The following is a 26,596-nucleotide window of genomic DNA, read 5'->3' on the forward strand; positions in this document are numbered from 1 at the left end:
TCAGAGATCGTCTTCATTTAAGGATTCAGCCGCGGTTAGAAGGACGTTTCCGGCGGCCGGAAGTCGGTCCGGAGGAAGTGACGCCTCCGCGTCGCGCATAACTAATGGTGGGGCACCCGGTGGACCCCTTGCTGCCTTCTTCTACACACACTCGAGGCCGCCGCTACTCGTTTCTACCTGTCGTCTTGACATTGTTGCAAGGTGTACACGAAGCACGTCACTTCGAATACTAAACGCACACCTTGTCCATTTTTCTTCTTCTTTTTGTTTGCCAGAAACGCTCGAACCTTAGGTTAATTGCTCGCGGTGTGTAGTATCGCCGAAAATTTCAATATTTAACGTACAAACTGTACGACGTAACTAAAGTAAAGAAAGATAAAGTGTTAGAGAGACGGTACAAGGTCCTTATTTAATATCTGCTAATAATTCTATCACGCTACCGTCGAGGTTCAACGACCATTCTTCTCGGAACCTGAATATCTTGGGCTGTGTGAGAGAAAAAAAAAAAAAGGTAAGAAAAATAGCACATCGAGAGGGATCATCGACTGACTGGGGAGATAGAAATAATCACTGGGTACCGGTCACGGTTACAAGAAGTGGCTCACCGCGGGATTAACAATCGGTGCACGCGTGAATAGCCCCGTAGACAGGAATCAGCGATCGTTCCTTCCGATCATCGAGAACATCGGCCACGTAACAGAAACATTAGCAATTTGACGCCTCGTAATCGCTTCCGGTCTTTAAGGTAGTACAGACGCACGTGACACGGGCCCAAGATAGCAACGTAATCGATCGATATCTCGCGTCGGGGCAGATGGCGAGGAATAATAAGAATAATGGACGCCGCCGGTGACGGTGCACCTGTGGATGATGTACGCGCAGAAATGTCTTCGTCTACGTTTACGTCGGCGACGCAGCCGTAAACGGAGGACGTTCACCGGCGGCGAACATTCGCAGAAACCGTCGAAAAACAACAGTCATCGGAGATAATAGATTTCGTCCGGCGTGAAAGACTCACCGAAGAAAGAGACAGACAGAGAGAGAGAGAGAGAGAGAGAAAGAATCGGCCGGCGAGACGAAGATAGAGAAGAAGAGAAAAAGAGGCGCTCGAAGCCGTGACAAAGGAAAAAAACGAACCGGCGAGAATTACTCCCGGACGCTCGTATTAAAATGAAATCATCGGCGGAGGAATTAAAGCTAAGGATCGCGCGCTGTTCGCGAGGCATTATGGAACGACGACGGTGAACTTTGATGCTCGATCGGTGTAACACGACATCGGGATGCCGTTACTCTTGCCTCTATTTCGAGAAACAGGACCATTAACGATTGGCTTCTTTTCCCCTCCAGTTGCTCTAATCGCGGTAATCATGATAAACACCTTGTTTCTTTGTCGAAGGGTTAGCTGTGTGTACAGCCGTTCCGCGAGAATTCATTACGGTCGTAAGCAGCAACTTCCTGCGATTACCTGTTTCTTCGTCTCTCCGCGAAAGCGACAAAACGACGGATAGTAGAACGACCGTAAAAGGGCTGGAAACGATTACCAGCGGTGTGGTTCACGAAACGAAACGGGGGGGACGGCCAAGGATACAACACACGCGAGCGACAATGAAGCGATTGTACAGACGAACGAAAGTTTTCTTGCCGGTTTTATTAGCCCGGCCGATGTAATGGGCAACATCAGTCTGTTCGTGCTAGCGAGCACGATGTCAATGACTTGAACGCGAGGAGCCTTGACCGCGAACTTCTCTCACCTCCTCGGTGAGATCCTGTACAAATTACACTTAACCGGCCTTAGCCTCTCTCGTCCAGTCGACTGGCTGGCGCGTGAACATTTTCAAAGGTACCGCCGTTCCCTCTTCGCCCGCTCGAATCGTGGAGACGAAAAAAAGAAAAGGAAGAAAAAATGGCGAATTACTCTGCCTCGTTGGGGACTACGATTAACGAGCACCGATCGCGCGATTTATTGTCATAATTTAATCGATCGTAAATCAACCGGCGAATAGAAATTGTTTCAACTTCATTGTCATTTTCTTCTGATAGCGTCTGGTCTCTGCTGTCTTTCTCCGTTCTAGAAATGGAGAACCGGATGGACTCGCGATATCTACGAGGATGCTACTGAACTGCATTACCGATGCGGTACGGTGTACAGCTGCGGTTCTCGAGGATTACATCGAAAGTGGTTTGTACGCGTTCCCTTTGGTTTCACTCTCGACAGCCGCCGAGTCGTGACTATCGCGCCACGAAGGGAGACGAAAAGCACACCTTCCCTTCGAGAACATCGTTTCCTGTGTTCTATTTACCGTGGACGTTGAGAAACTCTTGAATTTAAAAAACGAATAATTTCCTGCATTACGTCACGGTTATTTACATATATGTACATATATTACCGGTTCACGAATGATCGAGAGATCGTTAATCCCGTTACGCATAATTTTCGTCAGTTTTATATCGTCGAACGGTCCTCAGTCTCGTTTACCTGTCCCCGTGACAAGATTACGCTGTTTCTAAAAGAAAATACAGCCAGAAGTCAGGATACTTGGAAAAATTGGCGGATCGTTCTTGTAATCGTAAAGCGAAATCCTTGGCCACCTTGGGAACGCTCACTTCTTCGTGGTCGTCTTCCACGTATCACGCGTTTCTTCCGTGAACTTTACTACCAGCCTGCTCGGCTTCTCTATCTTTGTTTCATCTCTTCTCGCCTCGCGGCATTTTCTTCGAGGTTATCCCGGGGTTCGATCGTGTAGCCACGCTTGTGAACTCCTTTTTTCCCTCTTCCACGGTCTCCCTGATCCTCGCAAGAAATCTATTTCCTGCGCCGTTGAAATATCACCGTGACTATATACCGTCTAATACGACCATCATTTTTCTAAATAACCGTCGAAAATATAGCGAGGTGGTAAATTGGAGCATCGAGTAGCTGCACCGATTGATGTAACGACGTGTAACGAACATTTATAGATCCAGGAAGATTTAGTGGTATCCCGAAGAGCCACGAGTGGAGTTTTAGCGAGTCTACATGAAGCATTTCTATTGGAAATGGGTTATGAGAATGAAATAGTCTTTTTATCTTGTGATGTACTATTTATTGACGGACTCGGAGGAAACGTCTTTACGCTTTTGAATGTCCTAAAGGACTATTGGCACCCAAAAAGAAAGCTGGGGTCCCCTTATACCTAGGAACTGTTTACTTTATGGTATCGCAGTGTGCAGTGCGTGACTCGAAGATGGACACCAGACACACCTGGTGGAAGTCTTAGTACCTTTGTTTAAAATAACGCGGAGACACTTTTGTCCTCATTTGATTATTTCCATAGGGTGCTGTTAGAAATAATCCAACAATTTCTCCTTTCCCAATTAAAAAAAAAAAGAGCGACATGCGGGACTTTACATTTTTCCATCGAAACGAATAGTCCGTACGATCCTGACTGAGCTTTCAAGTCCTCGTCTTCTCACGTTTCTGTCGCTTCGCTTGTCCGTATAAACTTTGACGCTATATATTTCTTCCACCGACTATACGCTACTGAAAACGTTCTCCATTATGTATTTCCTCTGGCAGAAGATTGCTACAGTGGTCAGTAAGGTCCGAACGAAGATCTCCGATTTACACGGTAAACACGGGGGAATCTACGTGGCTTGCTAGAGTCGAATACTAAATTTGTCACGATATATCGTCTTTTAAACGTGCAAATTACCGCGGTGCACCTTGTTGTACCTGGTTATCTCGAGTGGCGGTGTCGTGGTGGTTTGCGCGCCGGTATATCGAGGGCTCGGTCTTGCTTCCATACGTCGTTTCGCGCAGCAGAAACACGGCGAACAGCAGCAACTCGCGCGAGTATCTTTATAGCGTCACCGATACGAAAAGGGCCGTGGTTGACGTTCGTTTCAGGATCGTGTGGCCAAGCTAAAGGGCCCGACGAAGAGTCCGCGCATTAGAATACTCGTGACCAGTCCCCGATTTGCATTCCTTCGCGAAACCAAGGTCTTCTCTCTATCTATCTCTCCTTCTCCTCCTCCTCCTTTTTTCGCGCGTCTACACGTGTGTGTGTGTGTGCGTGGAAGAGGGACCGAGAGCGGTGGAGAAAAGGGCGAGGGCATCCGCTGATGAATTCTCGGGCTCGCTGACGTTTCTTCTGCGCCCTGACCGATCGTTTCTTCGAAGCTGATGCGGCAAAAGCAGCCCTTACGCGGATCGCTCTCCTCCAACCTCAGCTCGAGAGGGGAACGAAACGGTGGAATGTCCGTGGAGGTTTTTACCGTGACGCGATTCGTCGCGGCGTACCTCGGGCCGCGGGCCTCGTAAAATTCGCGTTTCACAGCGCGTTCTGGAACACGCGTTCAATAGACAGACGCCTCTCGGCTTTAGCTGCGAAAAGCCACGTTATTTATAGATCAACAGGCATATTTCTACGATCTTACGGAATTACTTATAATAAGAGCTGTACAACGTAATCTCGAACATGCTATTACGTCCTCGGCAGACTGAAAAAAATGTACAGGCGATGTAGAGAGAGAGAAAACGTAGAGCTCTAACTAACCGATATAGAGTGTCTATATAGAGGGATATATTTTTTTTTCTTCGAACACGTCGTGTCTGAAGGGTTAAAAAAACGATCGCTGGCGAATCGATTCCGATAGGTGATTGGCTTCTCCAAGAAGATGCACCGGACGGAGAGGAAGCTGTGGAAAAAAGTGGGATTCGCAGGACTCGTTCTTCGAGTTCGATGCACCTTTACCACAGGAGTATTGCCACAGCAAACCCCTGTCGATAAACGTAATATCCTTGATTTCGATGAGAGAAACAGGTTGAAAAAAAGGAAGAAAAGTAGGATTAGTCGTAACGGTATTCGTCGAGACGAAAACGTTCGTCGTCAAGGACGATCGATCAGGAAATTGCTGGACACATACGAGCAGATGAACGAACAGTGATTTCATGCCTACGTCATTCTGCCTGTCCCGTGATCAAAAACCGATTTATTCGATCTCGCTACGCGAAATATTCGTGGTTGAAGCTGCCCCGACCAAGGCCCCGATAAATCCCAAGATTTAATTTCGCGATTCCGTGGACGAAACGAGTGTCTCTGCACACGGGTGGGGAATAGATTTCCCGCCTATCCGAATCGAGATTTAATTTAGAGGCCTGACCAGCCAGACCATAGTTCCCTGGAATCCTTCCCAGTAACACCGAGCAATACCTAGAAACTATATAACACAGCCGTTCGAGGGGATTTAGACACCGAAACGGGACGGAAAATAAGAAGAGAAAAGTAACAGGTTTCTAATGAAGCGAATCTTTGACAGGTTCCTCCAAGTTGCGGTCAAACAGATTAGCTCCTCTGAAACTGTAAGAACCGAGGCTTAGAAAGCCAGGTATTTTTAGCGTAGAAACTGAAAATATTCTTCAACTTATCCTACGAAGAATATTCAAACGACTGCGCATCGTGAAGTTTTCAAAACGATTTTCCCCCTGCGGGTATTCAACGCCAGGGTTCCCCACTCTCTTAATAACGTAAATCACCGTAGCCGTAGACCACGAATATAAATGAATTCCTCGTAATGAAGAAGGAATGTAAATTCAGCCGTTCGCGCCGCTGCCGTGAATCCACGATGAACTTTATGATTTCCGAGCAACATGTTTAATTGTTCTATACCCGGACAAGACAGACAGACGTGTATAGAGACGGAGGAACGTCTCCTCGGGTGTATCAAAACGCGCAGTGGGAACGGAGGGAAAAAACGATCGTGGTGGTGTAAAATCGAAAGGGCCATAAATCTATCCGCAAAGCAGCCCTGGGTCAATTATATTAAAACGACGGCCGGAGCTCGTTTCGAGAAGAGCGTGTAACCGCAAGCAGAAGCAGAGGTTCACGGTTTCAGGTTCTAGGTCAGTCCGTCGAGCCCGGGGCACGTAACAGCGGCAAGAACAGGGGCCCAAGTAAAACGGTGGGCAGCACGAGGCAGCATTTAATGATCGTACGCGGCCACGGCTGTTATTATCATCCATTTCTGCATTCTATCGGTGATCACATGCAACGTGCGTTCACTCTTGTCAGAGAATCAACTGTGCAGCCCGGGCACCAGCGAGTATGAAAGAAAGAGAGAGAGGGACGTTGGAGAAAAAGGAAGAAGGTAGAAGGACGCGGCGGTCCCGAGACGCGAGGATGATTTAGAGAACGCACCGGGATTACGTGTCCCCGGCGACGAGTTTCGCCGTTTCCTACGGCGGTCCTCGGGACCGTATAATCGCATTAAATCCCGGGGCTACGGCACTGTCTAAATATATACACGCGGGACAGCGTGTGCATAACAAGGCGTGGGTACGTAATCGATGAGCCGCGCACTCGAGATATCCTCGATAACGCCGCTACGTTCTCAACCCTTCCCCCCCCATTAAACACGACGACCGAGCTCGATGATTAGTTGCTTCGTGAAATTTATTATACGAGGCTTTTCGATTATACGAAGGAGATTTCGTGTTTTTTCGAATTCGCTTGTTTTATTTGCAAAGTGTCGTTGAAGGTACCGACTCTGTGCTTGATTTATCAGAGATTATTCTGGAAAGAATAGCACGTGAGAATCACTGTTCTAAATGCTCGCTGAAGGGAGGAGACAAAACGATAGACCGTCCCCGGTGCTAACTGAATTATGGCCGCGACGAGTGAATCGGCAAGAAAAATGTGCAAGGTCACTCGACCACTTTGGTACAAGTTTAATTGGATTCTCTAGGAAAGGAACAGAAACCTGGATATCTTGGGTATAATCGGAGGATCATATTCCAGCTAGCCAGACTATCCCAAGTTGTAGTTAACTTTCGCGAGACGATTCTCCCGAGTAAAATTGCCGTCTAAGGTAACTAACGTTCTAAAAACGAACAAAGTCGTGGATTGAAAAAGGAGCACGAGAAAGGTAGGATTTTTAAAAGTGCATCGATAGACACGTATCGTGGGAAGATGAGGATCACTGTCCTAGAAGTATCAAAATGGAAGAGCCGACGCCGTCGAAGCCTTCGGGGCAGTATGGCTCCTCCGATCGTCTCGAACGTCGAGGCTACTCGCGGGCTAAAACCGAGTTCGTTCGATGCTCGTGGAACGAACGAAGGAACGAACGAAGAAAGAAAATCACGAGGAGGAAAAGAGAGAAGGGGACTAAAGCAGAGAAGAAGAGCAGAGTGTTCCTTCAGGAGTAGAGAGAAAGATAGAAAGAAACAGGGGCCTTACATAGCGATTGCTGGCAGGGCCTGAAATAGACCTCGAGAATCCCCCTGTAACATCCGCTCTCTCCTCTCTCGCTTCGTCTCCTCCATACCACCTCCTTCTTCTTATCCTCCTTCTACCTCTTCTTCTTCTCCTTCTGCTTCTTCTTCTTCTTCTTCTTCTTCTTCGTCCAGCAGCCAACGTTGCCTGCAGCTCTCCTCGAGAGAGCCTCCCTCTTTTCTTTTGCTTTTGTTCTGGCAAAAAAGGACCAAGTCTCTCGGCGCTCGGCTTGTGAGAAGTTGTTCTCTAGCGTCTCGTTCGCGCGGACAGAGCACGCGGAGAGAGGAGGATGGATAAAAGGGGGGAAGGAAGAAGACGAAGAAGGTGGTGTAGAGGATCGCTTGTTTATCCAGGATCGAGCTTCTGCTTTCGTTTCACCCACCGATATATGGCCACGAACAGAGGAGAGACGACCCCTGTAGGCATTGCCGGACCCAAGTGCACTCCGCTGCACTCGGACTGCATTCCCATGGGAATGCGTCGCTGAGAATCCGACCTGCTAAACTGACCTGCGCCAACGTGTACCAGCGAAACGTGACCCACGCAACCAACCACAGAGCTAACCTCCAACATACTAGATTCGAGTGTACCTCTCTCTCTCTCTTCTCGTTTTGCTTTTTTTCCCCGCAACTCGCGGAGAAACAGATAAGCCAGGCTGGTTGTTTGTTAACGAACCACGTCGTTGTAGTAAATTCGTGGCTTCCAATGGAGGGAAGATTCGAGCACGATACACCCTGCAGAGAGTCCTCCTCCTCCTTCTTCTTCTTCTTCGTCGTCATAATAAATTCGCAATGGGAGCCGTAAAAGACAAGCCTACCAGGGATGGCTTTTGCATAAAATATAAACGAAGGCTTAAAATAGTCGAGAGTATTATAAAGTAGCCTAAAGAAGAGGGGGGCCAAGATGATAGGGGGAGGATAGGATGTGTGGAATTGAGAAAGAAACGGCACTAAACGAGAACGAGAGGAGTACTTAAGAGGCCCATATAATTCTCTCTCGCGTAATTACTCATTTCTATTTACGATCGAGTTCGAGCGACGTCGGGTCCCCCTTAATAAAGCAAATGCCTCCTGTAATTTCGATCCGTCGTATTCGTACCTGATGGACCGCGTGCACGCGCGTACCTTTAAATAGATCGTACGCAGGCTCGTTACACAGGGGGGGCACAATCCCGTGTGTGCATCGTTTCGTGTATGTACACTTCGCGAAAAGGAGAGAAAAGGAATGCGAAGTTGGAGAAGAGATGCGGTGGGTCTCGAATGTCACGCGAGCTCCTTTTTGTCGGGTCTGCTCGCACACCGCGTAACAGAAATAACACGTCGCGTATGATGATCATCGATCCAGCAATGTTACAGGATATCGAATCGATCGGACACGGTCTGGACAAAGAACAACTGGAGAACGCGAAGACGATGGCTACAAAGGAGACGAAGAAGAAGAAGAAGTTGAAGATCTGCTTTCTGAGCTTCTGCTAGGGGTTCTCCGGTACCGGTTGCGTATCGTAACCGAAGTAACTGTGGTGCAGGATCGTTCGAACGCGAGAAAAGCGAGCCACGTATTCCAGAAGCAGGTGATCTCTGGTGCTGGAGGGAAGACGCGGTCAGAAATGAAGCCTACCTTGAGACACGAGCCTTTTTGCCGTTGCCTGGCCGCTGCCACTGTCGATACTCGCAGAGGAGGACCCCAGAACGAGCAGACACGGTTAATGTCTTCGAACGTAGAATCTCTCATACACGATGCCTGCGAAGCGTCTTCTCTGTGTTAAGGGGTTAATACCCAGCGGGTACATTAAGATGAGAATCATTCTATATACAGGTTAGCCAAGAGAGGATTTCATTGGTATCTACGTGCTTATACCGCGTTTGTATCGTAATGGTAGCCTCCACTATTCGACCGCGTAGATTGGAATAATTAGCAATGGCGCGTGTGTGGACGCTTTTAAAATGGAATCTTATCCCGTAGGCAGGTAGGTACGCATTAAAACTCCGGTAAAATTCCGAGAAGCTGGATGTATTTAAACGATTGTAAAGCGATTATACGTTTTTCAGACGTCGAAGATACCTCCCTTAATGGGGGCCGGTCAATGCCGGGCGGAGAAAAAACTAAGCGCGGAAAGAGCAAGGAATAAGAATAGACGGCGCCAAAGGCTTAACAAGGGAACCGGTTCAAAACCTTCTGCGCCAGTGTACCGACTTTCATGGAGATTCCATCGAGTCACTTCGACGACCACCGCGTACAATATATTGGAACGCAATCGCGTGTACGCGTATGACTCCCGTAATACTATGCGCGAACGCACGCACACACACACAAGTGTCCGCGAACCTTCTTTCGTGCAATTAACAGTTCTATGCGACACCTATACTCCCTCTCTCTCTCCACCTGTGAATTCAAATGAATATCCAACCGACTGCTTCCTTCCGTAACGGCAATCGAGAAAGGAGAAAATCAAAGGAGGAAATATTACGCGTGAAGAAATTGCTATAATTGATTTGAACGGCGTCGCTTAAAGCGGCAATTTGCACATTGGCGACGACAGCGCGGCATGAACGATAATATCGCTGGAGAACGTTTAAGCCGATCACCGGCGAATGTCGTTCGCGACGATGGAAAAGCACGATTTTGAGGGATGGTATGCGCCGCCGCGTTTCCCTCCGCGCACTCTCGAGAAATCAAGTCTACCTTGAGGTCGGTGTGTGTTTTTTTGCGCCTCGGCCCGTCGATACAATTCCATTCAGGACGATGAAGACCGTGAAGAGATACGCCGAAGCGAAATTCCATCCGCTGCAACCACCGCGGTGGTATAAAACAAACTAAACGATGGAACAACGTTATTAATAGCGTGCACCGCCACTCCAAATAGATTGGTGCGCGCGGAGTTCACCAACAAACGATCCTCCCGCTGTCTGGTAGACAGCTTCACGCCTCGTTCTCCGTTCCACTAACGACCCAACTCTTCTTCGACACGATCCAACCGTAATTCTCCAACTATATAAACCAATCTTGTTCGAATCGAACGGAATATTCAAAAAAAAAAAAAGGAACCACAATTCGACAACTCTTCGACGTTCCTCCAAGTCATCCATGAATCTTCTATATACATATATACCTCGAACTCACGTAGAAAGGATAGCAAAGACTGTCCATCTTCTCGTTGTTCACGCGTGAGCACACGCCTGTATAGAAAAGTTCGCGCTAGCTTTTGCCCAGCGTATGCCGTGTCAACGAACGCACTGCATCATCCTCACCTAACCCTCCTTCCCAGCCGACGTTAGCCTATTGTACCACGGTTTTTTCAACGACCTTGTCACCTCGCCGGTTTTTTGCACGGCCAAGTCGATTACATTTCGGATCGGTACGTATATATACCCCCGTCTCGCGGTATACTCGTTGTCCCGCTCTCTCGTGCCCGCTCGTCCCTTCATGGGCTACGCTCGTCCTGCTCTAGGTTAGCCAGTGAATCATCTTCAACGACCCCCTCCTCTGGGATCCGGGCAGAAGACTCTTAAGGGGGCCCACAGCGCAGCGCGAGGCCAGTCCGAGAACGCGACCCTAACACTAACATCCGGTGTATTCCGAGAGAGTCGGAAACGGAAACGGCTGCTTGATCGATTAATCGGCACACGCCACCATGAAGATCGCTCTGCTGCTGCTGCTTGTCGCGGCCTTCGCTTCAGGTTCGTACCGCATTTTCTTCACCACTTTCCTCAATTATCGGCTCTCTTAATTTAAACATCGATAGGACCAGGATAGAAAGTTGCAAATGTTGGAATTTCGTTAGGTTAGGTGAATTGGTAAAGAAGTTTAATTCAGTTCGGTTGGTTTAGTGAGGATTTTCGGAAGTTCGTTCGATAGTTTCTTCTTTTCTCGGTCTCGCGTTTCAGTCGTTTTCCACGTTTTCTCAGATCCCCTTTGTTCACCGATGTTCTTCTGTCCTTGTATTCTTCTTTCCTCCGTGAAATCGACCGGCTGCGACGTCCGGTGCATTGAAAGGTTCGAAGAGGAAACGCGCGGTCGCTGATCACGCACGCGACTTCAAGATCACTCGTCCGTCATTCTCGATCGTTCCTTTCAGGATTGTTATTCGCGTTGCGTCCATTCAAACATTCTTTTGTGTCGAACGTGAAAGAAAGTCGTGCACCTAATTTCTAATTGAGGAGAAAAGCTTCTCTCCTCTGTTACCATGTTGGCTTTTTTCTTCGTTCTGTCAATTGAACATCTTCTTTATTTTTTTTAATTCTTCCGAGATTTTCCATCGATCGACGAGTATCTCGTATCTAGTCGCGATCACACCGTCGATTCATAAGCATCGAGATGGCGTTAATTGCCACGCAAGTGGCATAATTCGTGAATGAAATCGCGGCGCAAGGCGTCTAGTAGGCGTCTTCTTTCGCCGAGAACACTGGCGGCAGACGTCTCAAGGTCTTCAGGTCGTTTACCACCACCTGCGCCGCCGGCTTCACGATCCGGAACGTTTCTATGCGGAACGCACCCTGTGAATCCGTCGAGCACCTTCCTCCGACCACTTCCAATCAGTTGTTTACGTATTTCGTAACGTTTCACCCAATCTCGAGAATCCACTTCTCCCCAAACTGTGGTTGAATCTTCCGAAAAAAATGTCGCAAACTTGAACGATAATTTGGAAAAGCAAATTTCCCTCGCTATTATTCGCGACAGGAAATTTTCTAATCGAAGCTCGAAATATGTAAAAAAATAAACAAGTTCGTATGCAAAATTGTACGATAGTTGGGAGTACGAGAAAAAAAAATGATGGAAATTACTAGAGAGGGAACTGGTCGTTTCAAGGCTATTCAGGGGCCTAAACGGGTCATAATTTATAAGTACAGTTAACCAAATAGCCGTAGAAGTTCGATGAACTCTGGCAGACTCGGTGTTGTATCGTGTGAACACGACACTCTTCTCGCAAAGTACAGAGTCACTGGCGAAGCCGGCTAAAACGAACGGCGTCGGGTGACGCGCGTACACACATCCAGAGGTAAATTAAAATCGCGTCGGAGAATAATGATTCGGAACGAACGCGTGTAGCGTGTGTTGCTACAACGCCATAAAGCCAGCGTGACTTTGGCACGATCGTTCCTAACGACGTTCATAAACTCCAATTAACTTTAAAGTGACGGTAAAAGAAAAAAAAGAAAACGCGAGAAAAAAAAAGGGGTTACACTGGGATGGGAAGGGAACTGGATCTCGCGGGTTCGTTTCGAATGTAGAGCAAAGGGATAGAATTGAAAGGTGAACGTGTGTGTCTCTGTTCGATTACGTCGAACAACGTGCGTCCGCGAATTAACGACAACGCGAAAATATTCCACGGTTGCTCCCAGACGTAACGGTTCAACGCGACGCTACTAAAATGGGACACCGAGTAGATTAAGAATTCACAGGATGATTTTTCCCGCGTCTGGGGCTGCCATTTGTGGTCTGGTCGGAAGTCAACGGCGGAGACGTGCCTCGATGAGATAATACGGGAGCAAGAAAGGAATTTCCTTTTTTATTCATCAGCTGCCTCGGTCGAGGTGTCCTGGCAGTTCGATCCACTCCTTTTCTACCGTTTCAATTCGAACAACACCTGGCTAATTCGCCCTAGATATATTTCATTTAAACGAAAGAAAGCAAGTTACCGATGCTTAATTATTCGGGATTGTTCGATGATCCTTATTGCACGAACAATAATTAATCGAGGATCGTAAAAATTTGAGGACATATAGTCAGAAAAATAGTTTGAATATCGTCGATGAATAATATTTTGCAGCTCAAAGGATCACAACTATCCAGCTGGACGGTGTGCAATACTTCGTGTCAAGGATGAACCCGTACAGTCCCGAGCTGAATTATTTCCTGGCGTACCAATACTGCCGCTCGCTGGGTCTTCAGTTAGCCTCTTTCGAGACTAAAGAAAAAGCCGACACGATGACGCAGTACTTGAAGAACGCCGGCTACGTGAAGTACGACTTCTGGACATCGGGCAACAAGTTGGGCACGGACATGTTCCTGTGGATGAGCACAGGTCTGCCGTTCAACGCCACCTTCGATTACATGTTGAGGCGACCTGGCAACAGACCCGTTGACGTTCCACCCGGCACCGAGCCTCAACGAGTGGCACGCGAAAGGTATAACGACTATTACCGCGTTAAACTTCCTCCGTTCGATCCCCAAATCGTAACCTCTATGATATCGAGAATCGTATCACGTCCAACGAAAAATCCCGATAGATATCAGAGTGAAGAGAATCGACGATCGTTCTAGACTGTCGATTAAAAAACTCACAGGAGAACCGGAAGTCTGATAGACAAAGGAATCGTGCCTAGAAAAGAGACACGTAGACAAACACAAGAAGGTAAATCCAAACGTTCCTCGGCGTCCTAAGCTAGGAATAAGACAATAGACGAAAGATCGATTCGAGTGTCACGAACGATAATTATCGACGGTCCCTTCCCGTCTATACCCGGAAACGCGTGCATCGAATCGGTAAACGGGGACAGAGAGCAGGTGAAGTGATTAAATATTCTGATCCGGAAACATGTCTGGTTGCAGCGGCGACAGCGGCAGCGCCGATGGATGCGTCGCGATGGCGGCGCCTACGCTAGCGTGGGAGGCACAGGACTGCACTCTGGTTAAGGACTTCATCTGCGAGCAAACAAGATGCTACTACTACAACTACGGCAGCATTCCAGTCTCTGCGACTCAGGGGTAAGAGGTGAGATAATACTTGTCACAAAAATACACGAAAGAAAGACGAGAGAAAGAGAGGGAGAGAAAGAGGCGGAGAGATAAAGAGATAGGTTATCGGAGGATTTTAACGTGTTCCAAGGTGAATCTCTCCATGGCGCACGGACAAAAAAATAAAAGAACGGTGGAGGGAATAAACCGATAAGATACGGGAGAAAACTTGGAAACGATGCTGGTCCCACGCGTGATCGCATTGCCTCTTACGTGTACGCGTACACACGCAAGCGAGCTTTTAATAGCGACGATTTTTATTTTTCCCTTCTTTTTTTTCTTTTCGCCGATCTTACGAAACCCTTGAGGCAGTATATTTTCGCATGCAAATTACACACCGTGTCGGTACGAGCCTGTGTTAATTACGAAAATGGCATCTTTGTCCCGTGCGTTAATTAAATCGAACGAGTCTAACGGACCGTCAGTTAGCAAGGTTTTTTTCTCCGTGCAGTTATGCGACTTAATGAAACGAACTGATAACGCTTCACGTAGTCTGAATAAGAGAGTAAGATAGATATAAAATATACATATATATATATATGGTACTTGGGGATACTGTGCGACAAATCTTTGCCGTCGCTCGGATAAAAAGCTGCTTACCACACCTCGTGATGCTCGCGTCACGATTAATAACGCATTCTCTCGCTTCTCGCAACACACGCACACTATACACATACGCGTACATTCACCAGTGTAAAGAAATTTGGACACTACTGGACTCGGTACAATTAACAAAACCCCTTTTAAACAAATTTAACATTAACGATACTTCTCTAATAAGCTAGTAGTGATTCCAGACTTTCTCCTTCTAACATCACAATTAACTAACAAGCTAACAAGAGACACGATAATTTTCCATTACTCCATAGAATAACGGTCCCTCTTCCTTCGTAAATATCATCTATCGCTTCGTCCTCGTCGAACGGGGCGGCAACGTCCCCCTGAAACCAATTGGCGGTATTACAGAAATCGCAGACCCTACATAACAACCACCTCGGCGCCAGCCAGCGACGACCAGGTCGACGAGCACGTGGAAAGCAACGCCGAGAAAATCGACGACGAGAACGAGAACAGCAGCAGCATCGACGAGAAGGCAACACCGGAAGAGGAGGAGAGCTCTGTCGATGAGAAGTCACCTGAAGACCCGGTCGTTAGCAGGCTGATTACCACGGCCGTTCCCGCGTCTGACAAGCAACAGCAAGCCGTCCTAACACCGTCCACAATATCCCCCGTCATCACCGAAGATCACGAGCAACCAACCGACAACGCTGACAACCTGGAGGACAACGTCAGACCAGATCATCTTCCAGACATCGCCAGCCTTTTCACCGATCCTCCAGGACCGCAAGCAAGAAAGGACAACGTGTTCGAGGGTTTGCAAACACGCGAGATTCATCGTTCGTCTCTACGTTCCACCTCGGACATGAAGGTCGAGCATCGAGAGTCGCCGGACTACTTCGAGGTCCAAGGAGGAGAGACCGAGTCGCCGAACAATGGATTAGAAGATGCTCACACTGTTGGTCCGTACGACAGCGCTCAGGATTACTACGTGAACGACCAACCAGAGGCGGGTGAATCGTTGATGATGAAGGATCAAGACGACGACAGCAGCACGATCCTGCCAGAGGCGGAACCGGCCCACAGGTACAAGATCAAAGTGCGCACCAACGGCAAAGTATTAGACCCTCCGTCCAAGTAACGCTTTACAATTTAGGCATCGTCGTCGCGTTATTCGTTGAATAAGTGAAGTAAAGAGCATGGGAGAATTCTATTCGAGGAACTTAGATTGTATTAAGTACGTACGTTTATTTTATGTGTATATCGCGGAAACCGTCAGAAACGTGTGAGCAAGCGAACGACACTCCATTGGGGTACGTATTTGGAGACGTTCGCCGCCATTAATCATCGCTCATCCACACCCCCCCACACATCCCCCATTCGTTCTGATTTCAATGGAATTAGCCGATTTTAGTGCTCGTCGGATTTCTGTTTTTTTTTTCTCACGCCGTTTACGATCGTTGGAACATTTCGATCGACAGAAGGAAGACTTCCAGATGGGGTCTCGTATTTTTTCTTATTATTATTATTGTTACTATTATCGTCGTTAGATGTTCCAGAGTTTTTTAATAAGTGGGAACGTTTAACCGGAGGTGTTGTAATTGTAGAAATTATGGTAGAATTATTTGCTCAAAGTAGTGGTAAATTTCGACCAGGCCTTTTCCTTCTGGCATCGATCTCTCCGACGACAGCCGACGTCGTTCTCGCAAGGGCATTCACTCGATCATTCTCGATTCGATCTTTTAATCGCACATCCGTGGTGGCACCGGCGGACATAATCGCATCGCGCTCCATTCTTCTCTATCCCCTTCGGAAGATTTTTGTTTCTTATTTTCTTTCTTTTTTCTCTTTTCCTTTTATCGGAACACGTATCACTTTTTACGCTATTTCACTCCGTAGATGGTAGATACGATATAGGTAACGGAAAACGTGAGGATTCATTTGCGTGGGATCTCAGGCATTAAAGCTAGTAACGAAGTGGAGACGCGCGGTGAAACTACGCATTATCATTGTTCTTAAGGCTAACTGAATCATCATCGGTGTAGGGTTGGGGGTCCGCCAGTGCCACGAATCTTCTCATTGCATATCGATGTAATCATCTTTAGTTAACGTTAACACGTACGTCTGCAAGATGGAACGTTTCGCAACCGAACCGATTCTCCTTGGATTCTCTTTGGTTGGCGAGATTTAAACGTCGAGAGAATGTCGATCAGTCGGAGATTGATCGAGCTTTTTTTCCTTCGACGTTTAAACGCGATCGAAAAAGATCCAAGGTCTGGAAGAGTGCTACATGGAACGAGATTACTCAATGAAGAAGCTTGAATCGCAACGTTTCGGTCATCCAGACGTATAGCGGATCGGCATACACGCGTTAGATCAACACCATGAAACGATTCTCTAACCGCTACCGTAAGTCATCGACACATGGATCTTGAATATCATTGCGTAAACACGGCGCGAATGTGCAACTTGTGTAATTGAATATTAATAAAGGTACGAAATACACTTCCTACGGTATTCAATTCAATCTTTCTCACCCCTTTTTTCAAGTAACGTCTCGTTGAGTATCACTTACCAACCGTTCACCACGCCCTCGATGTTCAACATTGGCACGATCTTGAACACGTAATCGTCCCTCAAGCTAGCCATGTACGGATTATTGCCCAATAGTGCTTCCAGGGTACCGTGCATCACCCAGGAAGCGTTGCTTTCACCTGGATGGACTCTCGACGTCAGGAATATCACCTTGCGATTCTAGAAAACCAGGAAAATATCGAAGTTCCAAATAAATTTAAAACCTAGAAAATCTTCGATTCTTCTCTGTACGTTCTCTCTTCGAAAACTCACCTGTATAGGATTGCTCTTAGAGTCCACAGACGTGATAGTCAAGAGAGGATTTTCGTTCCCGTTCAACGTCTCACAGAGGGTCTCAGCCCTGAAATAAGTACTCGGCGGAACCCTTCTGGTCCACTTCCAAATGTTAGTCATCATCTGACTGTAAGTGTAAGGGAAATGGTACGCCAGGTAACAAACATCGTACGCGTGAGGGAAGGTAACCGTGAACGAAGTGGTCAAGTAATTCTTCCCCTTGGCTGGTCGCTGATAACAGTTTCTGTAGTAGCAGATCTCAGCTCCTGTTCTCACCCAACCAGGTCTACCAAGATGAGCCTCGGTGACGCTGAAGAGGATCGGTTTCATGCCGAAATTAAACTGCGAGTTCGCCTTCTCGCAGTTGATGATGTTGAACGTGTAAGCCAGATTCGCCTCCATGTTGGACACCTCGAAATAGAACCACTGATGCCTGGAACCGCTGTTCACATCTGGCGTGAGGATCAGATCGTACTCTCTCAGGCCTATCTGCAAGCAAGCGGATTGGAAAGAAATGACGCAGATTTGCCGCGATACGGATGCTCGTGGAAGTAATAAAAAATCGTTCTTCTTTCGATTACAGTCGGTTAGAAATATTCTTGGAGTTGTACCTGAATAACTTTCCTCAGATTTCCACTCTCGAACCTGGACTCGAAGTGCAACTGCTTGCTGTCGGAGCTACGCTTCCCTATTCTACTCTCGTCCCAGTTGAACAGATGATTATCCGTCGAATTTTGCTCCTCGCCGGAAGAACAGTTCGAGGACAACGCGTCGAGATCGTAGACCACCTCTTGCACCAAGGTTCCACCGTGAAGACCTCGTTCTACACACGTGAGAAGCTTCGATCTACAGACTTTCCTGTCCTTGTAGTTCAGAGGTTCGTTATTTCCCAGACCGTCGCCGCCGACTAGGTCCGGATAAGCTACTTTCTCGAATCGAATCACACTTTTCACTCTGCTAGCTACGATGCAGTAAGCCTGTTGATCTGTGAGACTCGAGGACATGTCTTTGAAGATTTTTATCGATGTACTGGCATTCGTCGATTGATTCTTAGCTTCTTTCACCGAGTCTTTCGCGAACGTTTTCGTCTTGTTGGCCCATTTGGCGTATTTCGAGTTCGGCTTGTCCTCTTCCATAGGCTCGGGGGAATCGATCAACTTGTCAGACGAAGACTTCGTGTTGAGTTGCAGGTGTATGTTGCCTAGTTCCTTGAAAAAGGTGTTATACCTAGAAGATAGAACTTCAGCGTTTACAACGAAGCTCGTTTGTCAACATGTAGGTTCGTCGACAATCTGCCCACGTACTCTGCTAGATCCTCTTCGGTCCTCTGCGACGTGAACACACCAGCGAAGAATTTGCTCTCGTCCACTTCGTCGGACGTATGAATACTCTTCGCGTTCGTCCTTGAATTCTGGCTTTCCTCCTCGTCTCCAGAATCAAGGTCGCTGTACGGTCTTCCGAGGGAAGCGACGCTGCAGGCCTGCTCGGACACATTTCGTACGTCAGGAAATTACACAGACGCTCGTTAAAACTGTAGGTAGTTAACCTAAGAAAGTTCCTCGTGAGGCATTCTCGCGGCTCGATTGTCCGATGTTTTACGGCCCCGTGCAACCTCTTAGAGAGTTACGTCTCGCACGTGTTACATCATTCGGCCCGACAAAAATACGCACCTGACTGTCGATGTCGCTGCCGCTCTCCGCGCTGTTCGGCCTGACGTTCGCTTCGGGCAGCACAAATCTGCAAAACGAGCATCCTTGTAGTTGCTTTTCCACGTTGCTTCTTACATTGGAATAGGTGTACGAAATTTGGAAAAAAAAATTCGTACGAATATGTGAAATATTACAGACAGAACTCCTTAGAAAGGTAGTTTTGATATGCCACCTCCTGATCGACGTAATTAACATAATTAAAAATCTGAACCAGTTAAGAAGGCTTCAGAAATCCTTTTTATTTAGCCCAGTGAGATAGACGAACCGTTACGCTAGATCGTATCGATAAACTACCGCTATCTAGAACCTAAGATCTAGAAGTCGATCGATTTCGAACAACCTCGAACGTTTCGTTCACCTTGCCGGAGACATTTCGGGTACAGGCAGCTCCCTCTTCTCCAGACATTGATTGATTATCCCGCATATACGCGACAACAGTGAATCGTACGCTTTATCCTCCGGACAGTTGCTGCAGAACCGGTACAGCAGTTGCAGACCATTGTTCGTCTTGATAGCCTTCCTGCCGGCTTCTGAAACATGCAAAAAAGAAGGTCCGCGTGTAATGGCGACGTAAAACCGCCACCGGTGAGCATAACAACGGGCATAAATTTGCATGCGCGATGTTTGTTCAGTAAGAAGAGAAGATCGCCTGAAATCGTTCACGGCTCTAACCAATTACGAGACAATAAGACACTTGAAAGACAATTACGAAAGAAAAAAAATGACATGCATTGGAATCTTGATTTGTTTCTTCTTCTTGTTTTTCTCCCTTTTCTCTTTTCCTGCTTAGAAACAACGCGTTCCTCGATGGTACAATGTTCGTAAGCGTATACAAGTTCTATTACTCTATAGAATGAACTTCCGGCCAGATATTATCGCGATCCGAGGTCAACGCTAATAAACTCACTTATGACGCACAGATGCTGCAAGGTGATCAGGGCGCAATTGCAAATCTTCAATCTCAACGGACCGTCGAAACGTTCCCATCTCTCGAAGATCCTCATCAACAGATGCACCAGGCCCACCTTCGCGAATTTCGTGCAACAAAGTTCTAAACGAAACGGAAACGTGGGTATGTTGTGTACAGTACTTGCTTACAAGCCAGCTAAATTACTAAAGTTCAATCCGAACGATAGGATCAGCTGTACGATAAACGAAAATAGTCTGTACGTACTGCTCGTTGTGAAATATTTGAAACACTCCAACAACGATCTGAGTTTCAGGTGAGGCATGTAACCAACGCAGACGAACGTTTTCTCCAACGTGCTGGCTATTCCGTCCTTCACCAACACTTGGAGTGAGTATGCTGTCCGCGAAAATGCGATTTAAATAGCTTATGGCACTGCCACAGGTTATAGAAATATCTAGAATTGTTTGCTCACAGTTTCTGGCGAGACACTTGACGATCAACAGTAATGGTAACAGGGTCTTGCTATTGTTGTAGTGTTGCTTAAGAAGTGTATGGAACACTTTCACGGTGTTCAACATCTTCATCTTCGACACGAACTTCTGGTCCCTCTGGGCCACCTGGAATGTTTTTCACTCGAAAAGATGTTAGGAGAAGAAAAGATGGTACTAAGCGTCGTACCTGGCCCAAAATCCAAAGCAACTCCTGCGTGAGGACCTCGCTCGAAATGGTGTCCGCGTGTTGCAGGTTAACCAAAAGCTTAACTAGGACTTGCGTGACACCTAAATTGATTAGCTGCATCACTGCCATTCGGCTGCTGGATCCTGCAAAGGGGACGTCCAATTATCGTTTCAATTAACCGGCGATACCAATTACGCTATCGATCCAACTTCTCCTACGTTCATTTACGATCACTCGAAACACGTCACGTGTACATACTGGTTAACTCGTCGAATATTAGAAAATGACTATTACTTGTCGCACTTTTGTTCTTGCTCCCTTTAGTCTTCCCTTTAGCGACGCGCGGTGATATGCATTCGTGTAGTATGCTTGCGATACTGCAGTTTATCACGTGATCCTTGCAGTTCTGCAACAAGAGAGAATTTCACGATATAAGAAAGAAGAAAAGGAGAAGCAACCCCGATTTACCATTGACGATGTGCGAGTACGTCTGAAGTGGTTGCAAGCCGTGAAGGTGTTCGGGGAACTCCGATCGAGAGGTATTCAACGCGCGCAAAAGGCCACGGGGATAATTATTCCCGTGTGCTGCGTGCGTGCAACACTTAACAGAAAATGGAACGAACGGATTTCCAGTTTTGCATGCGGCAGGAAACCCCCGTCGACAGGATAGACAATGGGGACCCGTTAGTGGTTGATGCGAGCTAGCCACGCCATTTCGTGCAGAATTGTTAATCGCGACATGGTTATCCGCACGTTTCATTCGGTCCAGAAAGTGTCGATTAAACATCGGGCTTTGTTAAAAGCCACCCGTTCCTAGAGTCACGCCTCTCGAAAATCACGAACGCGCGTTACAAGTCATCAACGTTCCACCTTTCGCGATCTAAGTGATCGACCTTAATTATAGGGTTGACAAACCAGCGATTTAAATTAAAAGACCGCCTACCTCCAGCGTTGCGATGAATATTTCCATCGCCCCGGAATTCTTGCGCCATAATTTCTCCAGCGTTCGCTCGCGTACTCGTCGATCTGCAAGATATTCATGAATTGTTCTCTCTTTTTTTTTTTCTCTTCTTTAGTATCGTTAACGTGATCTTAAAATTCTGAGAGGTTTCTGTGGAAGGAAGGTCGAGTATATGGATGAGAAGGTTGGATCTTCGGTGTGAATTGAGAAATGGCGATAATTAACGAGACGTAGCTAATTGGTCTAACGTTCGAGGGACAGGAAAATACGATGTAAATCTTCGGGGAATCAATGTAGTAGCTTCCTGATGCCAAATAGCGTACATCGCTGCCATAATGAATAATCGGGCGAACAGGTGCGCGTATTAGTGTCCTCCGTGCAATACCAGGCATACTGTGCATCGGTAAAATGCAAGAGGCTCTCATTTCAGACTTGACACAAGGCCAATCGTGACCAATGCCATGGACACCAACAGCGAAAAACTGTACATTGATATTTTCACGCCGAGAAATTCACCCAGAAATCTATTCAACTCCCAATTTGTACGAATCAATTCTTCGACTCGTCAGAAAACATTACCAATCGCCAATAATTACACAGTATTTCTCATAGTGCTTTATACGTAAACGAAGCAAAAGAAAATAAGAAAGAAATCAAACAGCTAAGATAAAAACGATTAAAAATAAAAAGGACATTGTAAATAAATAGGTGAACAGACGCTTACAATCCTTAGCGTGTATGTGACACAGGTACACGGGAGTGAGGTTTGTAAAAAAAGGTCAGTTGAACGGTAGCCAGCGAGAAGAGCCTAAGCAAACAGTCTCGTCACTCGTAACCAGGTACAACGAAATCAAACTCCCCCTCGGAATATTTACTTTCCTCGCGTAAAATACAGCCGCTGTTCGTAATTCACCGTCGATGCAACGTACAGAAGCTGTCCAACGGAATGACGATGCAGAATGTAGTAACAACGATCGAGCACTCACGTCTGGTCTCGAGAGAGAGAGAGAGAGAGAGAGGCTCGTTACCTCTAGCCAAACGATGACTCAGGTGCAACGACACCCGCTTCCGAATATGCAGAAAGTATCGACCAATCTCTAACGGAGGGCCCTTATCAAATTGGCACGACCGCGATTCACTTCGAAGACGATCTAACGTTGTATCGTTCGGTTTTGTTGGATCACCGCCAAAACGGTCTATCAATGTTACCCGAAAGGTCCTTATGTAATCGAACAACGGGATAGCCGGCTTTTCGAAAATAACGAGTGACGTCCACTATTTGCACACCTGTTCGCCTCTGTCCGTCGAACACCGCCCATAGTAAATCATTTACGTAGGGTGCAAGTGTGGAAAAAAATGGTGGCGAAACTAGACGCATGATCGAGTTGATCGTATAAATAAAACAGGATCTAAATTTGTACGCTAATGAAACGTAGCTTTTGATCTGTGATAATTTGGTGGCGTGCATGGGAACATGAGTATAAACGATTCGATGAGGCTATCTGGAATGCATCACGGAAATGGTTCGGCTATTTCGATGGCATAATTCGTCTTCCGCTCGTTGCTACGTTATTCTTTTCAGATTTTTTTTATTCTTTTCCTTTATCTCTTCCTCGATTCGAGTGATTTGTAGGGGAATGTGAAAGAAGGAACGTGTATATACGTATATTGCGAAAGCGACCTGGATTTGCAATTCGATTCAGACACACGAGGACTGCTTCTTCAATGTCTTGTGGAAAAGGAATTCACCGGGAATTTTTTCCGACACGAAACGTTCAAACGGTTGAAGGGTTCGTGCGAGGGGAAATTAAAAGTGTTTCCGTTCGAGATGTGGAAAAAAGGAATTGGGAACGATGATTCGCGGGACGGAAACGTGTCGAGTGTTCGGCTCGCTCGCTCGCTCGCTCGCGGCGAGGAAAGGGGCGGCGGTGCAAGCACCCCGACACGGTACGAATAATAAATTGTGCAAGTTTCTGGTGATTAGCCCGATGAAATAGAAGCCAACGTTCGCGGTAAAAATAGCAATTTAACGGCACGAGGCCCGTCTTAGAGTGTCCAATCTGTTTCGACTCGTTAAAAAACTTTGCTGCCGCATTCAAGTCTCGTTTCCTGGTGCGGCGAATAATGAATGAAACCTAGAAACTCCTTCTTTCTCCCCGGAGATACCCACTGTCCAATTTTTTCATATTCTACTTGGCCAAAGAAATGTAAAAAGAAATAGAAAAATGTCTCGTTCGTATTCTCCCATTTTTCTAAACGTAGCGTGTGTCGAGCTTATTGGACAACGTGCAGAGGCCTGGATTTGGGGGATAAAGATGAAGAAAGGAGGCAATAAAAATGAGGGATAGAATAAACATGGTTACCTGAAGACGTGACGCGAGCATGAATCTTAGCTGCGATATGCCTGAACGTTTCGGCCTCCTGCGGCTTGGACACGCAACTTCGGAGCTTCTCCAACAATGCATCGTTTGCAGCCTCGTCCGCGCTTTTGTTGCTCGGTGACATCACACTAAACCGCAGAATCGAACAATGAAAGCTCAATTATCGGTCGGAGTGGAGCAGGCCACGAGCGGTGGGAAAGGATTGCAAGTGAAACAGCAGCACGCTTCATCTTTCAGCCAAACCAGTGTCGAACATGCAATCTTAAGCTACTACGGAAAGCTACGCAAAAGTATGAGAGGGGAGGTGGGAGAATGCAACACCACGGCAAGCAACAAGGATGCAGGATAGCACTGATAGTTTGAACAAAAATAAAATAATGACGATAACTGCGATACTTCTTTCTTCTTGTACGTCTAACGACAAAAATTTCTACGGGTCTGTCCTGTTTCTTTTATTTCATTCTTTTTTTTTTTCTACTATTCGCACGAAACAAAAGGAAAGAAAGTGTCTCTTTCGATGGTGAATACGAAAGAGCGTGAACAGGGTTCATTGACATCTCTGTACTTAACCAAAGGAGCGCAGCAGCTCGTCCTACTGCTCGTCTACAAAGTCCTTCGTGTATCTGCGATACAAAAACACAAGTATCACGATTCTTTCTTTTGTCTTTTTATGAAAATAAAAAGGAGAGAGAGAGAGAGAGAGACGTAAGTAAGCGTGGAGTGATTCGCGGTGTCATCAATCGAGTGTCCATTGGCTTCAGGCCAATTTCCCGAGTATAATACGCATTAATCTCCTTTCACACCGCGACGATGCGTTCAGCCAATGTCGCGCAGAAATGAAAATCGAACATCGGGAAGAGTCCCCTCCCCGTTCAAGGTTAATTAACGCGACCGTATAACAAGGTGATCAGACGAAAATAAACCGGCGTGGTCCACGAATGAAAATGCACCGCTCGAGCTTCGTTCTTCCTTCCTTCTCGAGTATCCGTTGAAACAGCAGGCGGTGCAATTTCTTACGAGAACTGTCTACAGTTTTCACCTGTGTCAGCATCGACTAATGAAAGAACGTACAGTTTGAGCGAGGTGAAAAGAAAAGATCAGCGTGAGAGAGAGAAAAAGAAATCGTGCAAGTGCCTTGAACAGCGAAGGATACTACAAGCGATCAACATTTAAAGCAACGACAAAAATGCAGAGGTAACATGGGACCGGTGAAATCGGTATCGAACGCTAATTAACGAAACTACCCATTTTACACATCTCCATTTTACCTGCATTTTTTTCCAACCACCCGTCCACGTTCGAGAAGCACATTGTAAAACGCGGTTAAACCTCGGAAATTTACAGTCGATAAATACTGTCAGCGCAATTGTTCCAACGTGAGATTATTTATTTGGCCGGAATCACATTGGTTGGTTGTGCCAATGCGGGATTTTGCAATTACCCTCGCAAACAACACCCGGACTAATTCCATCTCGCCGGGACGCTTCAACATTGTTTCTCGAAAGCCGTTGCCGCTTCGAGAAAAAATGCTCGTTAGAAGAGAACCGAAAGCACGCGATAATCGTTCGATAAAAGCACACGACACGCGTGTCAACGAACAGTAGCGTGCGAAGCTTGACGAGAAATGTGCGTTCGGAACGGGGACCGGAAAAACCTGACGCAGAACGACGAGCACACGCACGAAACGCGATGGCGAGCGTGTTTGTTTAGCGTGATGGCGATTTTTACTCTTCGTCCTGGGCATCCTGCGCGTTTTCCTCCGCCTCGTGACTCGCCTCCGTGGGCCGTTGATTCTCCTTGTCGCACCTCTCCGACGCACTTTTCATTATTATTATTTATTCTCCTCTCCCCTCGTGGCACCCTTTGAAGCTTCTACCTAACACCCTTTCTCCCCACCCCTTCCTCTAGGAGAAAACAAAAGCAGAACGGGCACGAGAAACCAGCTGGTTCGTTTTACCAGGAAATGGTCGTTCGATCGAGGCTGGTGCTTCGACGAACGTTTGAAACGCAATCGATTATTCCTCCCTTTAAAACGCGACCTTACGGCGAAACTCAAACACGTCTCGTTTCTATCCGACGCTTTAGACGAACCTTTTACTCGTTCTTTTCTTTCTTTCTTTGTCGTCCGGTCGGTTCTGTTGCTCGTAAGAAGGCCACGAATTATCGAATATCCACGATGATTTTCACGTTCGATTCACGACGGAGAAGAGTATCTGGACCGAGACGAACACCGCGAGAAAGAAAGAAGGGCACCGGCCAATGTTTTCCGTGAAACTCGCGGAACGATCCACGCGGCTTGCCACTCCGAGGCGGTTTGACGTTTCGCGCTGCCAAAACTATGTTTAAAAGCATAGCACGCACGCACGAGGCGCCTCTATTTATAGTGACGGCCGCTTTCCGAAAACCTCGCCCCTTTTCTCATATTTTCCACGCCACCCTCCTCGATCGCAACCCTCGATCATTAATCGACGCATCGCGACGGTACAGTCGCAGACATTGACAATTAAACGGCGGAAGGTTCCGGTAAGATTTATTATTCATGCTCT

At 46.9% G+C, this 26,596-nt stretch overlaps 2 protein-coding genes across 2 annotated transcripts in view; one reads left to right on the forward strand and one right to left on the reverse strand.

Annotated features, from left to right (window-relative positions):
- The window catches only part of LOC108580174 (cytosolic carboxypeptidase 1-like), a 27,613-nt gene extending 1,458 nt beyond the window's left edge, over positions 1 to 26,155 (reverse strand). The window contains exons 1-14 of the mRNA XM_017943866.1: positions 25,779 to 26,155; positions 24,033 to 24,178; positions 21,652 to 21,734; positions 21,003 to 21,114; positions 20,709 to 20,851; positions 20,503 to 20,647; positions 20,295 to 20,426; positions 20,028 to 20,171; positions 19,479 to 19,650; positions 19,082 to 19,148; positions 18,716 to 18,891; positions 18,023 to 18,638; positions 17,391 to 17,900; positions 17,119 to 17,297 (exon numbers count right to left, since the gene is read on the reverse strand). Coding sequence (XP_017799355.1) covers positions 17,119 to 17,297; positions 17,391 to 17,900; positions 18,023 to 18,638; positions 18,716 to 18,891; positions 19,082 to 19,148; positions 19,479 to 19,650; positions 20,028 to 20,171; positions 20,295 to 20,426; positions 20,503 to 20,647; positions 20,709 to 20,851; positions 21,003 to 21,114; positions 21,652 to 21,734; positions 24,033 to 24,178; positions 25,779 to 25,876 — 2,723 coding nt within the window. The 5' untranslated portion in view covers positions 25,877 to 26,155. The remainder of the gene's footprint in view (positions 1 to 17,118; positions 17,298 to 17,390; positions 17,901 to 18,022; positions 18,639 to 18,715; positions 18,892 to 19,081; positions 19,149 to 19,478; positions 19,651 to 20,027; positions 20,172 to 20,294; positions 20,427 to 20,502; positions 20,648 to 20,708; positions 20,852 to 21,002; positions 21,115 to 21,651; positions 21,735 to 24,032; positions 24,179 to 25,778) is intronic.
- LOC108580175 lies at positions 10,882 to 15,684 on the forward strand. Its single transcript, XM_017943868.1, has 4 exons — positions 10,882 to 10,927; positions 13,018 to 13,375; positions 13,800 to 13,955; positions 14,952 to 15,684. Exons 1-4 carry the CDS (start codon positions 10,882 to 10,884, stop codon positions 15,682 to 15,684), a joined length of 1,293 nt encoding a protein of 430 aa, XP_017799357.1.
- Positions 26,156 to 26,596: the final 441 nt, after the last annotated feature.

Source organism: Habropoda laboriosa, unplaced genomic scaffold (assembly GCF_001263275.1).
Source record: "Habropoda laboriosa isolate 0110345459 unplaced genomic scaffold, ASM126327v1 scaffold2, whole genome shotgun sequence".
NCBI classification, from domain to species: domain Eukaryota; kingdom Metazoa; phylum Arthropoda; class Insecta; order Hymenoptera; family Apidae; genus Habropoda; species Habropoda laboriosa.

Excerpts from the sequence above, each read along its gene's own strand:
- LOC108580175 (XM_017943868.1), top strand. The coding sequence starts at position 10,882 with ATGAAGATCGCTCTGCTGCTGCTGCTTGTCGCGGCCTTCGCTTCAG. Across the intron at positions 13,376-13,799 it reads CAACGAGTGGCACGCGAAAG|CGGCGACAGCGGCAGCGCCG; the intron begins GTATAACGACTA and ends GTCTGGTTGCAG. Across the intron at positions 13,956-14,951 it reads CCAGTCTCTGCGACTCAGGG|AAATCGCAGACCCTACATAA; the intron begins GTAAGAGGTGAG and ends GCGGTATTACAG.